The sequence below is a fragment of the Populus trichocarpa genome, chromosome 9 (assembly GCF_000002775.5).
Source record: "Populus trichocarpa isolate Nisqually-1 chromosome 9, P.trichocarpa_v4.1, whole genome shotgun sequence".
NCBI lineage: Eukaryota > Viridiplantae > Streptophyta > Magnoliopsida > Malpighiales > Salicaceae > Populus > Populus trichocarpa.
In genome coordinates, this window is record NC_037293.2 from 6,352,670 (window position 1) to 6,370,935 (window position 18,266).

The 18,266-nt window shown below is 33.5% G+C and overlaps 2 protein-coding genes across 4 annotated transcripts; both read right to left on the reverse strand.

Annotated features, from left to right (window-relative positions):
- Positions 1-431: 431 nt before the first annotated feature.
- LOC7467328 (ATP synthase subunit O, mitochondrial) lies at positions 432-5,123 on the reverse strand. The gene is made up of 6 exons (XM_002313266.4): positions 4,653-5,123; positions 4,343-4,393; positions 3,589-3,832; positions 2,285-2,397; positions 830-916; positions 432-754 (listed from the first exon to the last, which is right to left on the reverse strand). The coding sequence occupies exons 1-6, from the start codon at positions 4,776-4,778 to the stop codon at positions 626-628; spliced, it is 750 nt and encodes a 249-aa protein (XP_002313302.1). The 5' UTR covers positions 4,779-5,123; the 3' UTR covers positions 432-625.
- Positions 5,124-8,702: 3,579 nt separating this feature from the next.
- Positions 8,703-17,056, reverse strand: LOC7482280 (imidazole glycerol phosphate synthase hisHF, chloroplastic). Of its 3 annotated transcripts, XM_024608134.2 has the most exons (19): positions 16,761-17,055; positions 16,567-16,649; positions 16,329-16,423; positions 16,134-16,237; positions 15,863-16,032; positions 15,661-15,775; positions 15,295-15,350; positions 15,164-15,202; positions 14,466-14,564; positions 13,913-13,975; positions 13,765-13,827; positions 13,578-13,660; positions 13,294-13,402; positions 12,807-12,860; positions 11,984-12,071; positions 11,483-11,520; positions 10,801-10,906; positions 9,346-9,512; positions 8,703-9,054 (listed from the first exon to the last, which is right to left on the reverse strand). In XM_024608134.2, the coding sequence occupies exons 1-19, from the start codon at positions 16,924-16,926 to the stop codon at positions 8,995-8,997; spliced, it is 1,758 nt and encodes a 585-aa protein (XP_024463902.2). In that variant the 5' UTR covers positions 16,927-17,055; the 3' UTR covers positions 8,703-8,994. The 3 variants fall into 3 exon arrangements, with proteins under 3 accessions (XP_024463902.2, XP_024463903.2, XP_024463906.2); XM_024608135.2 differs by lacking the exon at positions 13,765-13,827; XM_024608138.2 differs by lacking the exons at positions 8,703-9,054; positions 11,984-12,071 and having other exon boundaries at positions 9,364-9,512; positions 16,761-17,056.
- Between the last annotated feature and the right edge of the window lie 1,210 nt (positions 17,057-18,266).

An 18,266-nucleotide genomic window follows, 5' to 3' on the forward strand; every position in this document is an offset into this window, starting at 1 on the left:
GAAGCATCCAGTTAAAAAAATTAAAAGTGCAAACACTCAAACATAAAAAATTTAAAGTAGTTCCACTCGAATAGAAATAAAAAATACACTCAATGTTCATGTATACTTGGTGTGTAATGTCAACGCCAATTCAATGACCACATCATCGTGAATTTAATGAAATATAATATTACAAAAATAAACAAATATGAAAATTCACACTCAAATAGAAAAAATAAAAGTTAGTGCACTCAAATAAAAAAGTTCACGCATCAAAATTAAATATCATGAGCTCCGCACTAATTAGTCTGCATCCAACAAACTAGCTGCTGTAGGAAAATGAAAGACAACACAAAAGAGCCCAATGCGAGCACATGTGCGCTTAAACTCAATGTGCAGGTGAGTAATCTTTGAACAATTATAACCTTCAAACACTTAGTATCACCAAAATCTCAGCAAGAAAGTAAAGGTGTATTAATGATTGCCTGCACAGATTTTTATTTGCGAACATCCCATGTCAAAAGGGTGCCGTACAGGTGAACAAATCCAAACAAGAAATACAGATAACTTTTCCTTCATGGAGCATTGATAGAAATTGGTCCAGAGGTAACCTGGAAAACTTGGATGCTATTAGGTGTGGCACCTTTCAGAGGGCATCAAAGTCCACAGGCTCACGCAGGAACCTCTCCATCTGCTTCGCCCTAGTTCTTATGGACATGTCAAACAACTTCTGCTCAAACTCTATCATAATCCCCCCAAGAATACTAGGATCAATCTGGCACAAAATAAGACAGAATAAATTTCACTGTGGCACAGTATCAAACTAACTAATTTGGGTAATAATGCTCACCTTTTGTTCAACCTCGACGGACTTCCCGTGACCAATAATATCCTGCAGTGTTTCCTTCAATTCCTTTTCCTCTTGTGGGGGTAGGGGCTGGCATAAGAGTGTAACAGTAAATTCTAAATATCAAGAGGTAAAACACTCTGTACTCAACGAGCACTTTACATAGCAAGGATCAACTAGGCTGTTAGGTCACAAGAAACTATGAAATTGAGCAGAGCATTATTCAAGGTATGGAATGAAGCATGTGAACGCAGCCAAAAATTATTACAAAATCCAAATTACATCATAATTTCTTTGCCCGTGGAGATGCCTGACCTGACGTACAAAACACCAATTGATTGGTAGATAAAGAAACATTAAGATAATTTTATTTTTCTAGAGAAATAAAATGACGGTACAATGATTAATTAATGCCAAAAGCTATATGAAGTGAAAGCATCAATTGATTATATAAATTTCTAGTACTTCAAACATTAAATGCGCATGTACTCCTAATGAGAAAACAAGGTCACACTACTTCAACGGAAAAGGAAAGATTAAAGACAACTAAAGAAAACAACAGGCAAACTCACTGATCTCCATGTTGCATTTCAAGAAAATCCTAACTAGCTAGCAACTTGAAGGGGCCTGAGAATATGACCTATTGTAGACTGGAAAAGACATGGATGGACCTCTCATGTTGCATTTCAATAAAATCCTAACTAGCTAACAACTTGAGGGGAGCTGAGAATATGGAGGAAAATTTTATGGTGCTTGGGGAGTAACTAGTAGCATCCTAATAGTTGCTCTCTAGGACCCACTTTGAAGAAAGAAACAAACACAAAGAAGAGATAATATAAAATTCATAACCCACCAAAAATAATAAGAATATCTTCACCTAGGATTTCTCTCTCCTACTTATATCTCTCCATTTCTTTAAAGTGGATCGCAGAGGGTAACTAACAAGATCTCGCTAGTTACTTCTTAAGCACCATAAAATTACTCGAAAATAGCCTACTGTAGACTGGAAAAGACATGGATGGCATGGAATAAGCACCATATCAAACTTAAGCAATAATTGTGTCCCCTTAAAGATTTTTTTTATTATTATTTTTACAAAAGCAGAGCTCTTTAGAGGTTTAATCTTGCTTCTCTTTATCGACTGCATTACATACTTTTCAATGAGCAAGAACTCCACTAAGAATAACCAAGAGAGTGTAACCCAAAATAATATTGAAAAGAACCATGTACAAGGAAGGGAATCCTTAAAATCTATAACAGAAGAATATCAGAAAGTGTGTTTCATGTACCCTAAAAAGGAAAAACAAATGGAAAAAGGCAAAAATCAAAAAAAAAAAAAACAAAGACAGGCCAGGTGCGATAGAATAAACATACAAGTTGAACCGTACAAGTTATATAATGGTCATCATTATTTTGCACTTCCAACAACAATATTTACCACTGAACAGCCAAACTTACCATGATAGTTGTGACAATAGCTTTTATTATCCCCTTGTCTGCCATGGTCAGCTGCTTGAATTTATTTACAATGCTTTCCAAGTAACTTAACCTCCCATTCTCAGCCACTATAACTGGTAAAAAGGCAATAAAGAAACTTTCAGAATGATGATGCAGTGAAATGCAAGAATAATTACTATCAATTGCCAAGAGATCAACAAGAAGCTATCCTAATAAATTACAATGAAATGTTGTATAATAATAAATTTCTTCAACAAAGGATTTCATCGAAAGAAGATTGGCATAGATTCATTTTGGTATAATCATGTCAACATGGTACAAAGAAATGCCACTTTATCATTATATGTATATCAAATATAAAGCACAACATTGGTACAAGTTCAAGCCTGATATAAGTGAAGTTCAGTACAAGGTAAAATTTGCAATACAGATGGATCCAAATGACTATGTATGCCTTAGGACACAAGGTCAAAAGGCCTGCAGCTACAGTTCCAACCCAATGCAGGACAGCCTATTAAGATAACAAATTGCAAGAGGGCCTTTAGCATCTGATGTCAATGTGTTAGTTCTATCACATCATAGTATAAATAAGCTACTAGACTAGCCAACAACACATAGAACATCAAGATCACATCCCCTCAGGAAACTGCAATCCACCTATGAAATATCCTGATGGAGCATACTGTCTCCTATTACCGAGAAAGAGGACAATCTTGTAAGTCCTCAAGATCCAGCAGATGCTTAAAAGTTCATCATTTATCTACCAAGCCATATTACCATGATGTCAAGGAGGAAATGATAATAACAAAACCAAAGGCAATCAGACTAGTTTAGCCAAAGTAAGAATGCATAAAACAATAAGAATAACAATTAGCCATAGATCATAAAGGTTTGAACTTCAAGCTTTACAATAGGTAATAGCCTTTGTCCGTTTCTTAAAATTCCCAGAGGCAGATATAGGGTTTGGGGAAGCATTTCAATCCTAAGTGTGTGGGAAAACCAAGAGATTTATAACCTAAGCTAAGCCAGATGTCCAGATTTAATTACTAGAAAAAAAATCACTTTAACAAAGATATACAGAAGTGTTAAACAAAGATATAAAGAAGTGCTAGGGAAATTTCTATAAATTCATAGCATTGAGCACGAATCAACAAAAGCTAAATTTATGCTGGCCCAATGAAAGACAGTAATACATTAATCTACATGTTGCTTGAATATTTACCACAAGAACTTAAAATTCACTATGGTCAGAAAGATTCGGTTCTCATGCTTCAAATACCAATTACAAGAGAAGCTTATCTTACCCAAGAAATTCTTCGTGATTTCTGAAAATTTTGCTGTAGCACAAATTTCATTAATGGCTTTGACTCTAGTATCAGCTCGCACTGACAAGTCCTTCAAGAACTGAGAAAATTTTGGGCTTTTCTTTGAAGCCGCAATGAGGTCAAGAATTTCAGACTCAACCTGATCCAGCACCTTAGACCTTTTGGCCGCTATGAACAAAGCAGAGGCATAGTTTCCAGTTCCCCCGTATAAAGTGATAGGCAACTAATACCATAAAAACCACCAAATCAGGATTAAAACAAATATATGCAGCTAATTTCTGATTTTGCATGACTGTCTCTGCACTTCAATATATGTTTAGCTTTGACCTCTATTTCCTAGATTTATAGACTTCCCAAAATTCCCATGCATTAACAGGATGAGGAATAGATGCTGATTTACATTTATTACTCAGAAGACATGGAAATCTAGTCAGCTCAGGTTTCAAAACATCATTTACTAGAGTTCTATATTACTGTGACCGATTTCTCGTGATACCATGGGAACATGAATTCAGAAAAAGGAAAAAAAAAAAAGTTTCATAAAAAAAATCTTTTTTTTCTAAGCAAACAGTGTCACAGAACAATTTTCAAACACTGCCCAGTAAGTTGCAGTAACAACAGTAAAGAATCCTCCTTTTATTTACATGGCAATCAACATAAGGTTCAAAAAATCACATGAAATATGTGTAGCATGAGAGAAACCAAAGTCTAAAATGCCAATGAGATCAACTACCTTGATTTTCTCCTCCTTCTGCGCAGTTGAAGTGCTGAGATTTTTTGAGGGCTGCAACAACAAAATGGCCCAACAAATTTAGATGCCTCATTGCATCGAGTAAATTAATCATTACTAGGTATAGAGTGATCAAAAATTTCGAGAACAACGCCTGTCAGAGGCCGATAATGCTTCGTTTCGTTTCCGAGAAAATGAGATATTTATTGAAAAGAAATAAAATTAGGCATCGAACTCCAAAAACAAATCAAAATAACGCTCCGTTTGGTTTCTACGAAAAAATTTCTGTATTTGAATTGGATAATTTTGTTACCTGAGATGCGGTGAAAGCAGGGGTCAAGACGGAGCGTTGAATAGCCGATCGTTGAGTAGATAGAGAATCAGATCTCAAAATCCTGTTGAGAAGAGGGAGGCCTGATCTGATACGAGAAGAAGCCATTGCGAGCAAGATACTGAACGGAGGGAAGAAATGTTGTTGTTAGAGGAGATGAAATCTTTTAGGGTTTGGTGACTGGTTGTGAGTTGTGACTGACGGGGTAATTTTTGATGCCCTTTTGCACCTGTGCGTCACTCAAGGGTGCCTTCCTCTTTTGTGATGCTCAGGTTAGATTGTGACACGCGTACGTGGAGTTGAACCTCTCTGTTTGGCTACGGCGTAGTATGTTGTCTGCTCATGAATTAGGAATACCTGCTGATGATAATGTTATTCAAAAAACCTTGTGAGGGGTGGTTATATTAGAAAGCCGACAGCGGAGGAAACTGTTAAGGGCCTGTTTGGTAGCTAAGCCAATTGCGTGGTTGGCCACGGTACTACTAAACGAAACCTAAAGAGATTAGTTATAGGACTTGATCCGGTTGGGTTTGATATTGATAGATTAACTTGATAATATATTAATTCATTATTTAATTTAGGGTTGGATCAATGTAAAACCTGATTTTAAAAAATATATATATAATGATTGACTGCACCAACACAGTCTTGCTTTCCTGTGTTAAGAATATGGATTTTATGAAAGATTATATTTATTTTTGTATTTTAAAATTATCTTTTTAAATTAAATTTTTTTTTGTTTTAAATTAAATTTTTGTTATTGATTTTAAATTATTTTGATATGATGATATCAAAAATAAATTTTAAAAATAAAAAATATATATTTTTAATATATTTTTAAACAAGTAATATTTTAAAAAAATAACACTATTATAATATAAAGAAATAAATATCCATCCACGGAAAAGGTAGTTTCCATCGAGCTTTCAATTCCTTTTTTCCAAAATATTAGGCTTCTAACTTACGTCTTCTTCTTCTTTTCTCGTTTAATGAATATTTCCTTTACTTAAATGAAAAATAGATTTACGGTCATGCTCTTAGGGGGGAAAAAATATATATATATGCATAGAAGGATTTTTATATTTTTTAAAACAGTAAAAAGGTAGATTACCCTTGTAATTCCAAAAAAACAAATGCTAAGAGGATGTTTTAGTCCATTTCAACTAGTTTTATTATTATTTTTAGATTTTGTCATAGATACCCTGATAATTTTAAATTTTAAAATATTATTAAAAAAATTATTAACACGTACATCCGTACTATTTAAGTGGTAGGTGAAGGATTTTGTGATGGCCAAAGTCCTACTTTCACTGTGACTCTGGGAGAAGCGCTTCATCCTCTTTTTGGCTATGTTACGTGTGTGCTCGTGGAGGAGGTTTGGTTGGGCTGTGGTGGAAGTTTTTTTAAGTTTGGATTTTTTTCAATTTCATCCTTGATATTTTATTTAATTTGATTTTTTATTCGATTTAGTTTTTCTACTTTTAATTGCTTTGTTTTTGTGCTTTATACTTTTCTTTTTTTGATTCATTTTTTATTCTCATTCTTTTTTATTGGTATTCTTATTATTTTCTTGATTTGTCTTTTTTCCAATTTTATCCTTCAATATTTAATTTCATTTTGGTTTTTTATCCGGTTTTAGTCCTCATTCTTTTAGTAACTTTTTGTTTATCATTTTCTTAGTTTTTTTTATTAATTTAGCCCCTGATTATTTTATTTCATTTTTATACCATGTTTGGTATGTATTGGTTGGGTTTTAAATTGTTCTATGGTTTGATATTTTACTTTGTTATTTTTTCATGGTTACCTTTTAACAAGGCAATACTTAATTGAAAATTAATTTTTTTTTTTAAATTCATAATTTGATATTTGGCTATTGAATCCTTGGCTTCATTGTTTTTTGCGCTTTTTTTTTATTGAGTTGTCATGATTTCATATCCTGGATAATAGATTAATAAAGTTAACCACGACTACCTCAAATTTTTTTCTCTTGTTTTTTTATGAGATTGATTTTTTTTTAACTCTGGCATTAAATTATTAGCCGTTGAGCTAAGTGATTTTTTTTTACTTTTTTTTCAATAGGTTTATCCAGGGTGTGGATTAATCAAGCTAACCCAGGTTGACTTGCATTTTCTTACTCAATGTTTTTTTTATTTAATTTCGGTCTTTTTTGCTTGGTCTTTCTTTTGGAAGTATAATTTTTTTTTATCGCGATCTCATATCACATGTGGCGGGTTAGTCGAGCTAATTTGGGTTGACTCGGATTGTTTTCCCTCAATTGTTTTATGATTTTTTTTTAATTACATAATTTTTCATTAAATTATTTGCCCTTGAGCTTTGTCATTTCTTCACTTTTGTTATTATTTGGTTATTTTAAGATCGGGTTGGTAAAGTTAACCTTGATTGGCTTAAGGTTTTTTGACCTTCTTTTATTATTGTTTTTTTACCAAGTCTTCCTTTTGAAAAAAAAAAATTAATCCCGATCTCACATCGCAGGTTATTAGTTCATCAAGTTACCTTGAGCTTACTCGGGTTTTTGCTTAAGCGTTGTATTTCTTGAATTTTTTTTCATCTTTAACATTAGGTTATTAGACCTTGAAATTCATAATTTCTTTTTATTTTTTTTCTATGGATTCTTTCAGTCTCATATTCCAGATCATGTTTTAGTTAGATTTAACTTAGGTTATCTTAAATGATCTTTGATTGAATATTTTTTTTTAGGATCGAAAAAATTTTTAACTTGGATAACGAATTACACCTATAAGCATAATTTGAAGATCCATCTTGAGAACTAGGCTAACTTGAAAGTTGATCCACAATTGGGCGAATAAACTTGAAGATTGACACAAACCTAAACTATGATTATTTTAAATTCCTGAAACAACATTGTAACTTGAGGTTTTTTTAATGAAAAAACAAAAAATGTCAATGAAGAAAAACCTACTTAAACTAATTTTCAGGTTAATGAATTTATGAGTTGAGACATGTGTTTTGAGGTAAATATATCAAAATTGTCATTTTGAGGTCATGTCGCCAGTGGCCACTGCATTGGAAATTTCCTTTAATAAAGCCCTTTCAATATACTTGAGGTCCGTGGAATAATTGAAGAAAAACGGGGTACCAATTGATGTGTTTGTGTGTGTGTGTGTGTGTGTCTATATATATATATATATATATATATATATATATATATATTCAACCTTTTTTTTTTGTTTTAGTTTAACATGGGTGTTCGGGCCAGCTTGCGCGCACCTCGACTAATCCCACGGGCCCTGAAGTTAACGACCATGTAAGCCTCCAGTAGCCATCATATGAGCAACCACATGGCTCGAACCTAAGACCACAGAGGGATCAAATCTCTTGGTTACAAGCTCTTACCACTGGACCACCACCTAGATGGTTAACCTTTCATTTTTAAAACATAAGATAATTGATGTTATTTAAAATAGAGCTCACTTATTTTATTTAAAAAATAAAAATAATTTTTTAAAAAATATATCTTCCAAAGAACACTTAAAAGTACGGCGCAGGAGGCAAAAGTCGGGTTCGGTGAAGAAGAAATCAAGTCTACCCAGAAATCAAGTGATGTGAATGTATTCTTCGCACATAAAATGGTGTGGAATTTTGGTGGGACTACACATGGAAGTATCATATGCCCCTTCCACACAAACCTGATGACCTATTTTTTTATTCTTTATCTTCCTTTCTTTTTTGAACAATACTTATATGCACATATATAATTAAAAAAAAACTCAAAAATAAAAATAAAATTCAACTCAAACCATTAGAATAATAACCAAAACCCAAACACACTCCTAACCTTAAACAACCAAAATTCAAGATAGCACTAGAGCATTTTTAGTACCACTACAGATATTGCTTTTTAAAGTATCTTTTATTTAAAAATATATCAAAATATATTTTTTTATATCGATACATCAAAATAATTTGAAAAAACAAAATAAAATTTAAAACAAAGAAAAAAAAATTAATTTTTTTCAAAAACACTTTTAAAACACAAAAACAATATAAATCTACCTAAAATTTCAAACCAACTTCTTTATTCAAAGCGATGCATGGTGTCCTACAAGCAGAAGAAAATTCCAAAGCAATTTAACGTAAACATTTCTATTTTATTTTTTCTGTTTCCTATGATGCTCATGAAATTTCCAAGATAAGTACTAGAAGGAAAAAAAAAAGGAGAACAAAAATCCATTTCTTTTCCCCAAAGAAGTCCTGCTCCGACGGCTGGACGAGTCATCAGAGAGATTCACCACACAGTGCTGACATAACCAGTGCATAAAAAAAATGAGGACACAAAATTGAATTAGATCCTGACTTCTATGCCTTCCTTCAACAAGTGCTCTTTGACAGACTGAACGGGCACCTGCAAGCCAGAGAGTTTGAGATTTTGCAATGCGGTTAAACCAATAAAGAAGATGACATGATAGAACATTGTATGCCTGAAGCTCCTAAACATAACCCTAAAGCTCCATTTGATGGAAGCAAAAGGTAAGCAGAATTTGAGATTTTCATGTTTCATAATATAGGAACTCCAACTCTAATGGTTGATCAAATGCAATATCTGCCATCTCATGGAAAAGATAAAAGGAAAGAGCTGGTGCAATTCAAAATGTGAAACGTATTCAGTGATAAAAAACCAGCACGTTTTCTTTACCTCTTTCCTGTGGAAAATGCCAGCAGCGAGGGCAGCAGATGCATTTGTCTTTGAGAACACATCTGAGAAGTGTTCAGAAACACCTGCACCACTACTTGCAATCACAGGGATGCTCACGGCATCGGAGATCATCTTCACTAGATCTATATCAAATCCTTTCCCTTGACCTGAAAAGCAACACTCGTAATTTTGAAATTTGAAAGAAACAACATATCAATTCTGTAGCACGCCAAACACAATATATGAATGCACGTGCACTGAAGGCAACAATTAAGTAATACTCTAAAAATCACTGTAGCTTTCCCACGCCTGTACTTATAATTATACTTATAACTTATATAATTATAATTATAATAATATAACTTATATATTATAATTATACTTATAATAATATAATAATAATAACAACATATACTAAAATACTCTGAGCTGTCTTTCTTTATTTTATTTTTTTTTTGCTGTTTTTTTTTTTTGCTTTTTTTTTTGTGTTTTTTTCTTTTAATAATTTTTTTTAATTTAGTTTGTTAATGTTAATTTTTTTTTATTTAGTTATCAAATTTTCATGACACGGATCCCGAGTTTGACGAGTTAACCCGGAATTTGTTTTTTACTTTTTTTCTTTTTAATTAATTTTTTTCATTTAGTTTAGTTTGTTAACGTTAAATTTCTTTCTATTTAATTATCAGATTTTCATGACACGTATCCCGGGCTTGACGGGTTAACCTGGTTTGACGGTTTAACCCAGTTAAGCCGTCAATTTTATTTTTTCTATTTAGTTATCAAACTTTCATGACGCGAATCTCAGGTTTAACGGGTTAACCCAGTTAATTCAGATTTTTTTCTTTTTCTTTATTAGTTTTTTTTCTTCCTGTTGGTTTTTTTTCTTTGTTTTTTTCTTTTTCTTTAATCTAATTAATTATCATACTTTTATGAAATGACCTTGCAGCCAGACCCACATCCAAGACTATTAGGTTTGGTGTTGCAGTCAAACTCACTTAAACTTAGGTCATGCAAGTTTAATGTTATTATTAATATTATAAATATTACTTTTGGGTCGGGCGTTGCAGTCAAACCCAAGACTCTTAGATATAACTTTACAGAAAAACCTAATATTTTTAGATCTTAGTTTTTTTATTTTATTTATACAAAAAAAAATTAACCTGCGGCATCATGCGGGTCATCTAACTAGTAAAGCCTCTAGAACCCGTTGAAATGGTATTGAAGATGGTCAAGGACAGAATGGATTCCTGTTTTCTACATAAATATGAAAGAGCAAACAAAAAATACCAAGAAGTTGCGACCATCAGATTATATTTTATGGTTTCAAAGAAACAGTCTTGAAATCATTGACAACCACAAATCAATGCCATCACTTTTAGGAAGATTAAAAAAAAAATTCAGTCATGCTATATTTTCTGAAGAAATGGTTCAAAGTTGAGAAATAAGAATCCTCACCATCACAATCAATGCAGTTTAGTAATATTTCTCCAGCCCCCAGCTCTTCAACTGCTTTTGCAAGTTCATAAGCTCCAATTGGTCGACCTTCTCGCCCACCATTGATCTTAACAAATGGTAAAAAACGAGAGAAATGGTCAATTAATTTTTCCTGGACTGGGAATTTGTAGCGTGTCAAAGTACAATTACCACAAGCAACCCACCATCAGCACTGAAGCCAGGGTGAAGGTGGTTATGACCAAATTCTGTTTGACCGACTCAAATTTGATCATTCAGGAACATATTTAATTTATAGTCTTCTAAAAGTAGTGGAGTTATTTGAGCACATGAAAGAACTCAAATGTAGCTTAACATGTCAAGAGTAACATCTGGAAATTAAAGCGTGTGCAAGTGCAGAGAGAAAATTAGCATTCCTCTGTGAACCTCTTAGTCCTTCCTGGTGTCGAAATGTACTATATTGCCATAGAATATCAGAAATTTTACCTTGGTTTTACATGTATGCACCCTGACATATATGTAAACAGCACCCTAGCACACGTGTGCATTCTAGAGCTTTTAAAAGCTTTGTCATTTTTCTGGAATTGATGGCTAGAAACCAAGTCAAACAGAGTGTAATTGAAAAATACCCCTATTCCAGAATCAAGGTTCAGTCATAATTGCATGAAGAAAAAATAAAGCTTACCGTGCATTGATACCAGGCATACTCTTCTCCATTTGGACCTGAAACAATTGTGAAAACCTAATAAGTAATAACCATTCAACGTACAATCTGATTGCAGAGAACATATCTGATTGCACAACTCTCTTATGCATGCATACACACTCCATGCCCATCGAGAAGGCATAAGAAGGAAATGGATAGTGAGAGCTAAAAGCATGGTTAAGATCTTGAAAACAGAAAGAGGTAAATGATGAATAACAGTTAAACAACTTTGCTGTATGATGATAGATATCAAGTGAGACTCGGGATCTTGTTATTATTAACATCAATATTATCTTTACTTGGGAATATTCTTATACAAGATCTACCACACCCATTCCACAAGTTTGGCACTTGAACCAATTGCAAGGCTTTTTGGATCTTCTAATGGATTTAAAGAATACCATGAACAGCCAGTAATATGTATTTAATTAGCAGATCTCAAAGCAGTAAAAATAATTAGCACAAGAAAATTCTCCTTGCCTGGGTTAGTCAACTTAATAGACTTGAACTCCACATCACTAGGATCATTAAGGTACACTCTACGAGGGTCAATACTTACAACAACTGCCTGCAATCAAGTATTAACTAATGTCATGTCACTAGAAAGAAAAAGCAATACTAATAACATTCTATAGGCACACTTGGCAATTAAATATAAGCCAGCTTCGTGAACACAAACTTTTACATCAGCCAATCACCATGGATGTTTTTTTACTGATGCAATAAAATTGAAATGATGTGAAAATACAACCAGATTAGCTAACACTACTATGTCCGTGTACCTTGATGAGTGCAAGAAAACCTTCTATTTCCATCTCCCAGTTGCAGTTGTACAAAACTTAAAACTAATTTTTGAAGGGGAAAGGGAGGAAAAAAAAGAGAATTGAGTATAAAATGGAAGAAGCTAGCCACCATAAGATCAATTACATGCTAGAAGAGCAAGATATGCCAAGGAGAACATAAAAAACCAGTGAACTTAATTTAGTTCATGAACATGCATAAAGAACCAAACTGGAAACTGAATTTTAGTTTGTAAGGCGCTATACAAAAACGAGGCCAGCAACATTTGTCACCCTAGCAACTAAATAAAAATTGTTTTGTTAGTATCACTAAAATGATACATTTCCCAACTAGTCGATCATAATCATTTGACAAGATCCATCTAAATCAGACATTTGAATATCTGCATCCTTTTATCCTCCGCTACTCTAGACACCCATTTAAGAGCATTTATGTGTTATAAAGGCAACGCTTCCTTACAAAGAGTGGTGGTATATGTATTTCAAACTACACATGAATTTACCTGATTTCCATAAACTCTTGATATCTGTTCTATGCTGCTCTTCCCAGTCTTTACCTACAAGTGGAGTCCAAGGGCAATTAGGAGGAAAACACAAGGAAGTGGATGGAAAAGATCTTTTAAGTAAATAGATATTGGAAGTACAACTGATGGGGAATGGAGAAAGACAACAATGGTAATTAATATTTGATTGTTTAGGAACTTTAATGTTGCATGATTATTCTAGATTTTAATGTTATTTAGGAGTGTTAGTATTGCTAATCTAGTTTATTTCTTATTTATTAGGTTTTTTTATTCTATGGCTTTAATTTTCCAACTAATATTAGATTTCACCTTTTGTTATTTCATTCGGTTTGGTGCCCCTAAAAACATGCACCTGCCTAGACATTCAGTTGTTGTTTTGACTATTGATCAAGTTAATTAAGTTTTTCTCAGAGAATTAGTTATCTTGATCTCTGTTCTCGTTGATGATTTAACACCAACTGCATACCTTAGTTTTCAGATATTCTTCTGCAGCATGGACTGCATCACTTCCAATAGAAATCTTATCAGCCCCAGACCTGAAATATTCTGATGCAACTTCCAAGCTAGAATAATACCTGAAGGGAGAATGGCTTAATGATAATATGCCCACGCACCTAACTATCAATTAATGACACATGAAGATGACAAGGAAACTTTAAAATTGGTGAAATTAGGGGAAAGATTGCATGCATAGTAGTTGAAAAATGTTAAACCATATGATTGATCTGCCATATAACACTGAAATCTGACCTGCCATTTAAATCAGTAAAATCTCTAATTCCACCTCCAACTGTCAATGGCACAAAAACATTTTCTGAAGCGCGTCTCAAAACCTTCAAGAGCATGGCAAAAAGATGAGATTATGGCTAAATGAAACTTCTGTATACAAGTTACCAACAATATTTTTAGCAAGTAATTAAATAGCTGCAAAACCAACCTGCAACATTGGCACATCACCCAAGGGAAAATCACGGAAGCCAGTGATATTCAAAAAACTAACCTGAAATTCAACATTAACACGTTAAGCACAGTACTGCGTCCTTGGTAGTACATGGATCAAATTAAGAAGGGTAAAAATACCATACCTCATCAGCACCATCACTGTAATACTGTCCAGCAAGCTCCACTGGCTTGCCAAGGTTTCTAACCTAAGCAAATCAACACCAATAAAACCATTAATGAGATGCAAATACATATTTCCACCAATGGTTACAATTTAGGACAAGATTGGGACCAAATGAGTGCATTCCATTGGAATCATCAACTCCTTTCCTTTTTTTCATAAGGAAATAGAATCAGCTTCTTTCCTTTTTTTCTCAAGGAAATAGAATCAACTTCTTTTTTCAGATGAAGACATTAATCCATCAGCACAGCACTAAAACATTCACCTTAAAAGATATTTAACTGGAATCAAATGAACTTCTGAAGCATGTACAAGAAAGAAACGCAGACAAAACATTTAACAACATAATTGAAAAATACAAGGTGTATGTTTGCTTAAAATTTATATATCTTTTTCCCATTTCAAGTTTTCACAAAGTGCCGGTGCTAATGTTTTTTCCACGAGCACTCTCAAAATGCAGCGTTCTCTAGCCGCATGCCAATCCCACATAATGCAAGTGGTATTCTTCATCATACCTTACTCTGATCTGCATGTTCCCTTACATCGTACTGGTCTCCTTTGGTTACAACAAGATCTCCTTCATCATTTGCCCTCACATCAAGACAAGCAATCACCTGAAGTGAAGCAATATCACTGAGCATATGAAGAGCACATGCAGATACAAACATAATTGAATAAAGATGATTAGTTTAAGAGTTCATGTGCATTTATCTGAGTTTCCTTATTTGACGCACAAAGTGACAGGAAGGCCCTTCTATTTTGATCTTCTACATGTGTATTCATGCTTCCAGAGGATGCCTTATCCTCTACTATGCAATCATGCCTCCTTTATTTTTTGAGCATTTTTATTTATATAAAAAGAATATACTCAGAGTTAGGAGAACAAAGCATCCTTAAAGGAGAAGAAAACTGAAATAAAAAAAAAAAAAAAAAAAGAGGACGCTTCGGTCCCACTAATTATCAGCTAAGATAAATCTCTATAATCCTTTAAATGGCTACAAAACAATGTACTATCCCACAGAAATCGCATCAACACATAACTGTTTTAAAATCTAAAGTTATCCAAAAACTCAAATCCAAATAGATGCCAAATACAAAGGATGAAAAACCATTAAAGCCATTCAGACTCAGTGTAGTTGCACAACAAAAATTGTAGCAAGGGCAAGGAAATTTTGAAACCACTTAAATAAAACTTGAGGTCAGCAATTATTACCCTCTTTGCAAGTTTCGATGCCTTCCCTTCAGTACGCTTCTGTCTTCAAATGAAGTTTCGTTTCATTAGATGATTCAATAAAGAAGTTAAGAGGCATAGAAGATGCATTGATTTCAGACTACAGAGTGTACCCCTGTCAAAGATGACTTTGGAAGCAAAAACCTCCTCAATACTGAAAGACCAACATCTGTGACAATCATTTTAAATAACATCAATCAGTGTTAAATAGCCAGTCTTGTTAACATTCACGTGCTAAAATTATTTTAGATATATTTTTCATACACTCTCCACCGCACATACAAGAGACTCAAGACTGTCAGGGCAAAAAGTATCCAAATCCAATGGTAAAGTCTCAAAGGAGAATTTAGGCTCCCCCCTCAAATAAAGATGGACAGCAAAATGCAATCTTCAAGATTGTTAATAGGAGGCAGCTGAAATTTAATCACGTTCACAAACCATATGTTAAAGAAAAAAGAAAAGTAAGGGTTACTGCTTGCCTCCACTCTTCTCTGGATGGAATTGAACAGCATGCACATTTCCCCTTCTAACAGATGCTATAAATTCATCACCATAATTGCAGGTAGAGGAAATCCACTCTTTATTTTCATTTGACTGCAAAGGAAAGCTCATAAACCAAATATACACGTGGCAAAATTATGCAACAAGATCAATAATAAGATGAGAAGAAGAAAAACGCACTGGCATGGCACGATAAGAGTGAACAAAATACACATGGCGGTTTCCAATGTCATCCAAAATTTCAGAATCTTTAGTGATTTGCAAAGCATTCCAACCAATATGAGGCACTCTAAAACCATGTGAGGAATCAAAACGGCCCACCACTCCGGGAATCATACCAAGACCACCCACTGAGACAAATGCAGTAAAACTACAAATTCAACAACTCTACAAAGAAAAGAAAGAAAAATGTCAAAGCTGCTAATTCATCAGACAAAAATAACAGACTGACCTGGACCGTTCTCGTCGCTAGACTCGAAAAGTAGCTGAAGTCCAAGACAAATGCCTAAAAAGGGGCGATCATTCTGAATGTAGCTACACAGTGCTTCTCCCATCCTGCACATGTTAAAACAACAAAGAAATAGAGAATTGTTCGATGTTTGCAAGAAGAAAAACAACCATTGGAAAAGACAGAGAAAAGACAGACCCAGTGTTGTTAAGGACATCCATAGCAGGTGCAAAAGCCCCGACACCAGGAAATATAAGACGCCTTGCGTTTAGAATGTCTTTCGGAGTTTGCACCTGTTTGATTTTTAGTCCATTTTTCCCAAAACAGATAAAATAAAATCATAACTACTATATTACATTACTTCTATAGACCAAAAAAAAAAAACAACGTGAAGAAGAAGAAGAATTGAATTAAAGTACGTAATAAAAAAGAGTACATCTTTGATTTGGAAACCGAGATGAAGAATGGCATTTCGGACACTGCGGACATTTCCAGCACCATAATCAAGCAGAGTCACTACTGCAAAATCCATAAAGAAAAAAAAACAACAACAACAAAGAGAAGAAGTTTCAGTGCTTGATGGCATTAATAGATTTTTAGATAGAGAGAGGAGGGGAAGAGGAAGGGGACCTGAATCATCATTGGAAGCACGAACTGAGAGATTTCTACGTGACTTGAACTTAAAAGGAGAGTGGTTTCTGTAAGAAATTTTTGAAAGAGATATAAGAGAAGAGGAGGAGGAGATGGATGAAGTTTTGCAGGTAGAAGAAGGAGAAGTAAATGGTGCTGCCTCCATTGCAGCTTCCTGAAACGACAGCTTCAGCTGCGGCTCCTCAATATTACAAGACTCCTGTTAATTTTCAGTTGTCGATTTGGAAGTGTGCTCTACTTCTAGGGTGTCGCCATGAGTCATAATGCCTCATTTCGCTTGCCTCCCTTTTTCCCCGTTCTTGTTGTTGTATCATGTTCTGGGCTAAGATCCTGGCATCAGCTTGGGCCATTATCCACTGATATGGACTTGGGTTTCATGTTAAATGATAATCGAACTAAACAATAAGTAAAGAATTCTGAGGCGGGGATGGCTCACCTGGTCATTTGAGTTTCCGTTTGACATGAGTCTAACCTAATAAATAAATAATAATTCGGTATCAGTTAAAATTAATTAATTAGAAGTTCTGATTTTTTTATTGATGAGAATTTCGATTCAATTTTTTAATATTTTTTTATTAAATCTAACCAAATGTATATGACTTTTGTTAATGTAAAAAATTAAAAAAACAACTACAATTAATTTGCAAAAATCATAAGAATTTGAATTTAAAAAGGATTAGGCTCTGGATTTTTTAATACCGATCTTCGGCTTACAGAAGCTAGCTATGGATTCACTATTCTATGATAGTCCTTGGCCTGTGTTTAATTTTAGGGTAGCATCGTGAGAGATTGATTTGTTGTTTTTTCACGCTGAAATAAAATATTGAAAACCAAATAATTCAGGTAAAAAAAATGGCAATTAAAAAATCCATTCACTATAAAACTTTATAACCTGTGCGGGCATGCGATGCAATTAAAAATAGGTATTTTTGGATTAAATTCATGATATAAATAAATATATGAGTTGTATGCGTACCATGCTAAAAATAAAATAAATATTCGGGAGTGTTATAATGATTGTTTTTTTAAATATTTTTTATTTAAAAATATATCAAAATAATATTTTTTATTTAAAAAAAATTATTTTCAACATTAGTATTTCAAAATAATACAAAACATTAAAAACAATTAATAAAAAAAATAAAATTCAACGAAACAACTCTATACAAAAACAAGACACAAAACAATTAGCTCAAATGTAGGCTGAATGAGATATATAGTTAGGTTTGAATCATAGTTATTAAACCCGGTCTCGGGGTTGACCCGGCCAAGGAGCCGGGTCCCGGGTTTTATGGGTCAACCCGGGTCAACCTGAAAAATTAAAAAAAATTAAAATTTTAATATTTCATATGAAAAAATCCATGTAAATATAGATTATACATATTATGAAGTTTAAAAGAATATTTTAAAAAATATTTTATCCCACATTAAAAAGATATTATGTTAAGATTTTAAGTTAAAGTATTTAAACTAAAAAAGTTTTTT

Bases quoted from the DNA above. Each gene is read 5' to 3' on its own strand.
- LOC7482280 (XM_024608134.2), bottom strand. From the start codon at position 16,926: ATGGAGGCAGCACCATTTACTTCTCCTTCTTCTACCTGCAAAACTTCA. The intron at 14,565-15,163 runs GTAATAATTGCT...GCTTCACTTCAG, and splicing joins CATCGAAACTTGCAAAGAGG to GTGATTGCTTGTCTTGATGT. The intron at 12,072-12,806 runs GTAAATTCATGT...ACTTGATTGCAG, and splicing joins CAAGAGTTTATGGAAATCAG to GCAGTTGTTGTAAGTATTGA.
- LOC7467328 (XM_002313266.4), bottom strand. From the start codon at position 4,778: ATGGCTTCTTCTCGTATCAGATCAGGCCTCCCTCTTCTCAACAGGATT. The intron at 917-2,284 runs GTAAGTTTGGCT...CTCTTATGCCAG, and splicing joins CTATTGTCACAACTATCATG to CCCCTACCCCCACAAGAGGA. The intron at 755-829 runs GTGAGCATTATT...ATTTTGTGCCAG, and splicing joins CCGTCGAGGTTGAACAAAAG to ATTGATCCTAGTATTCTTGG.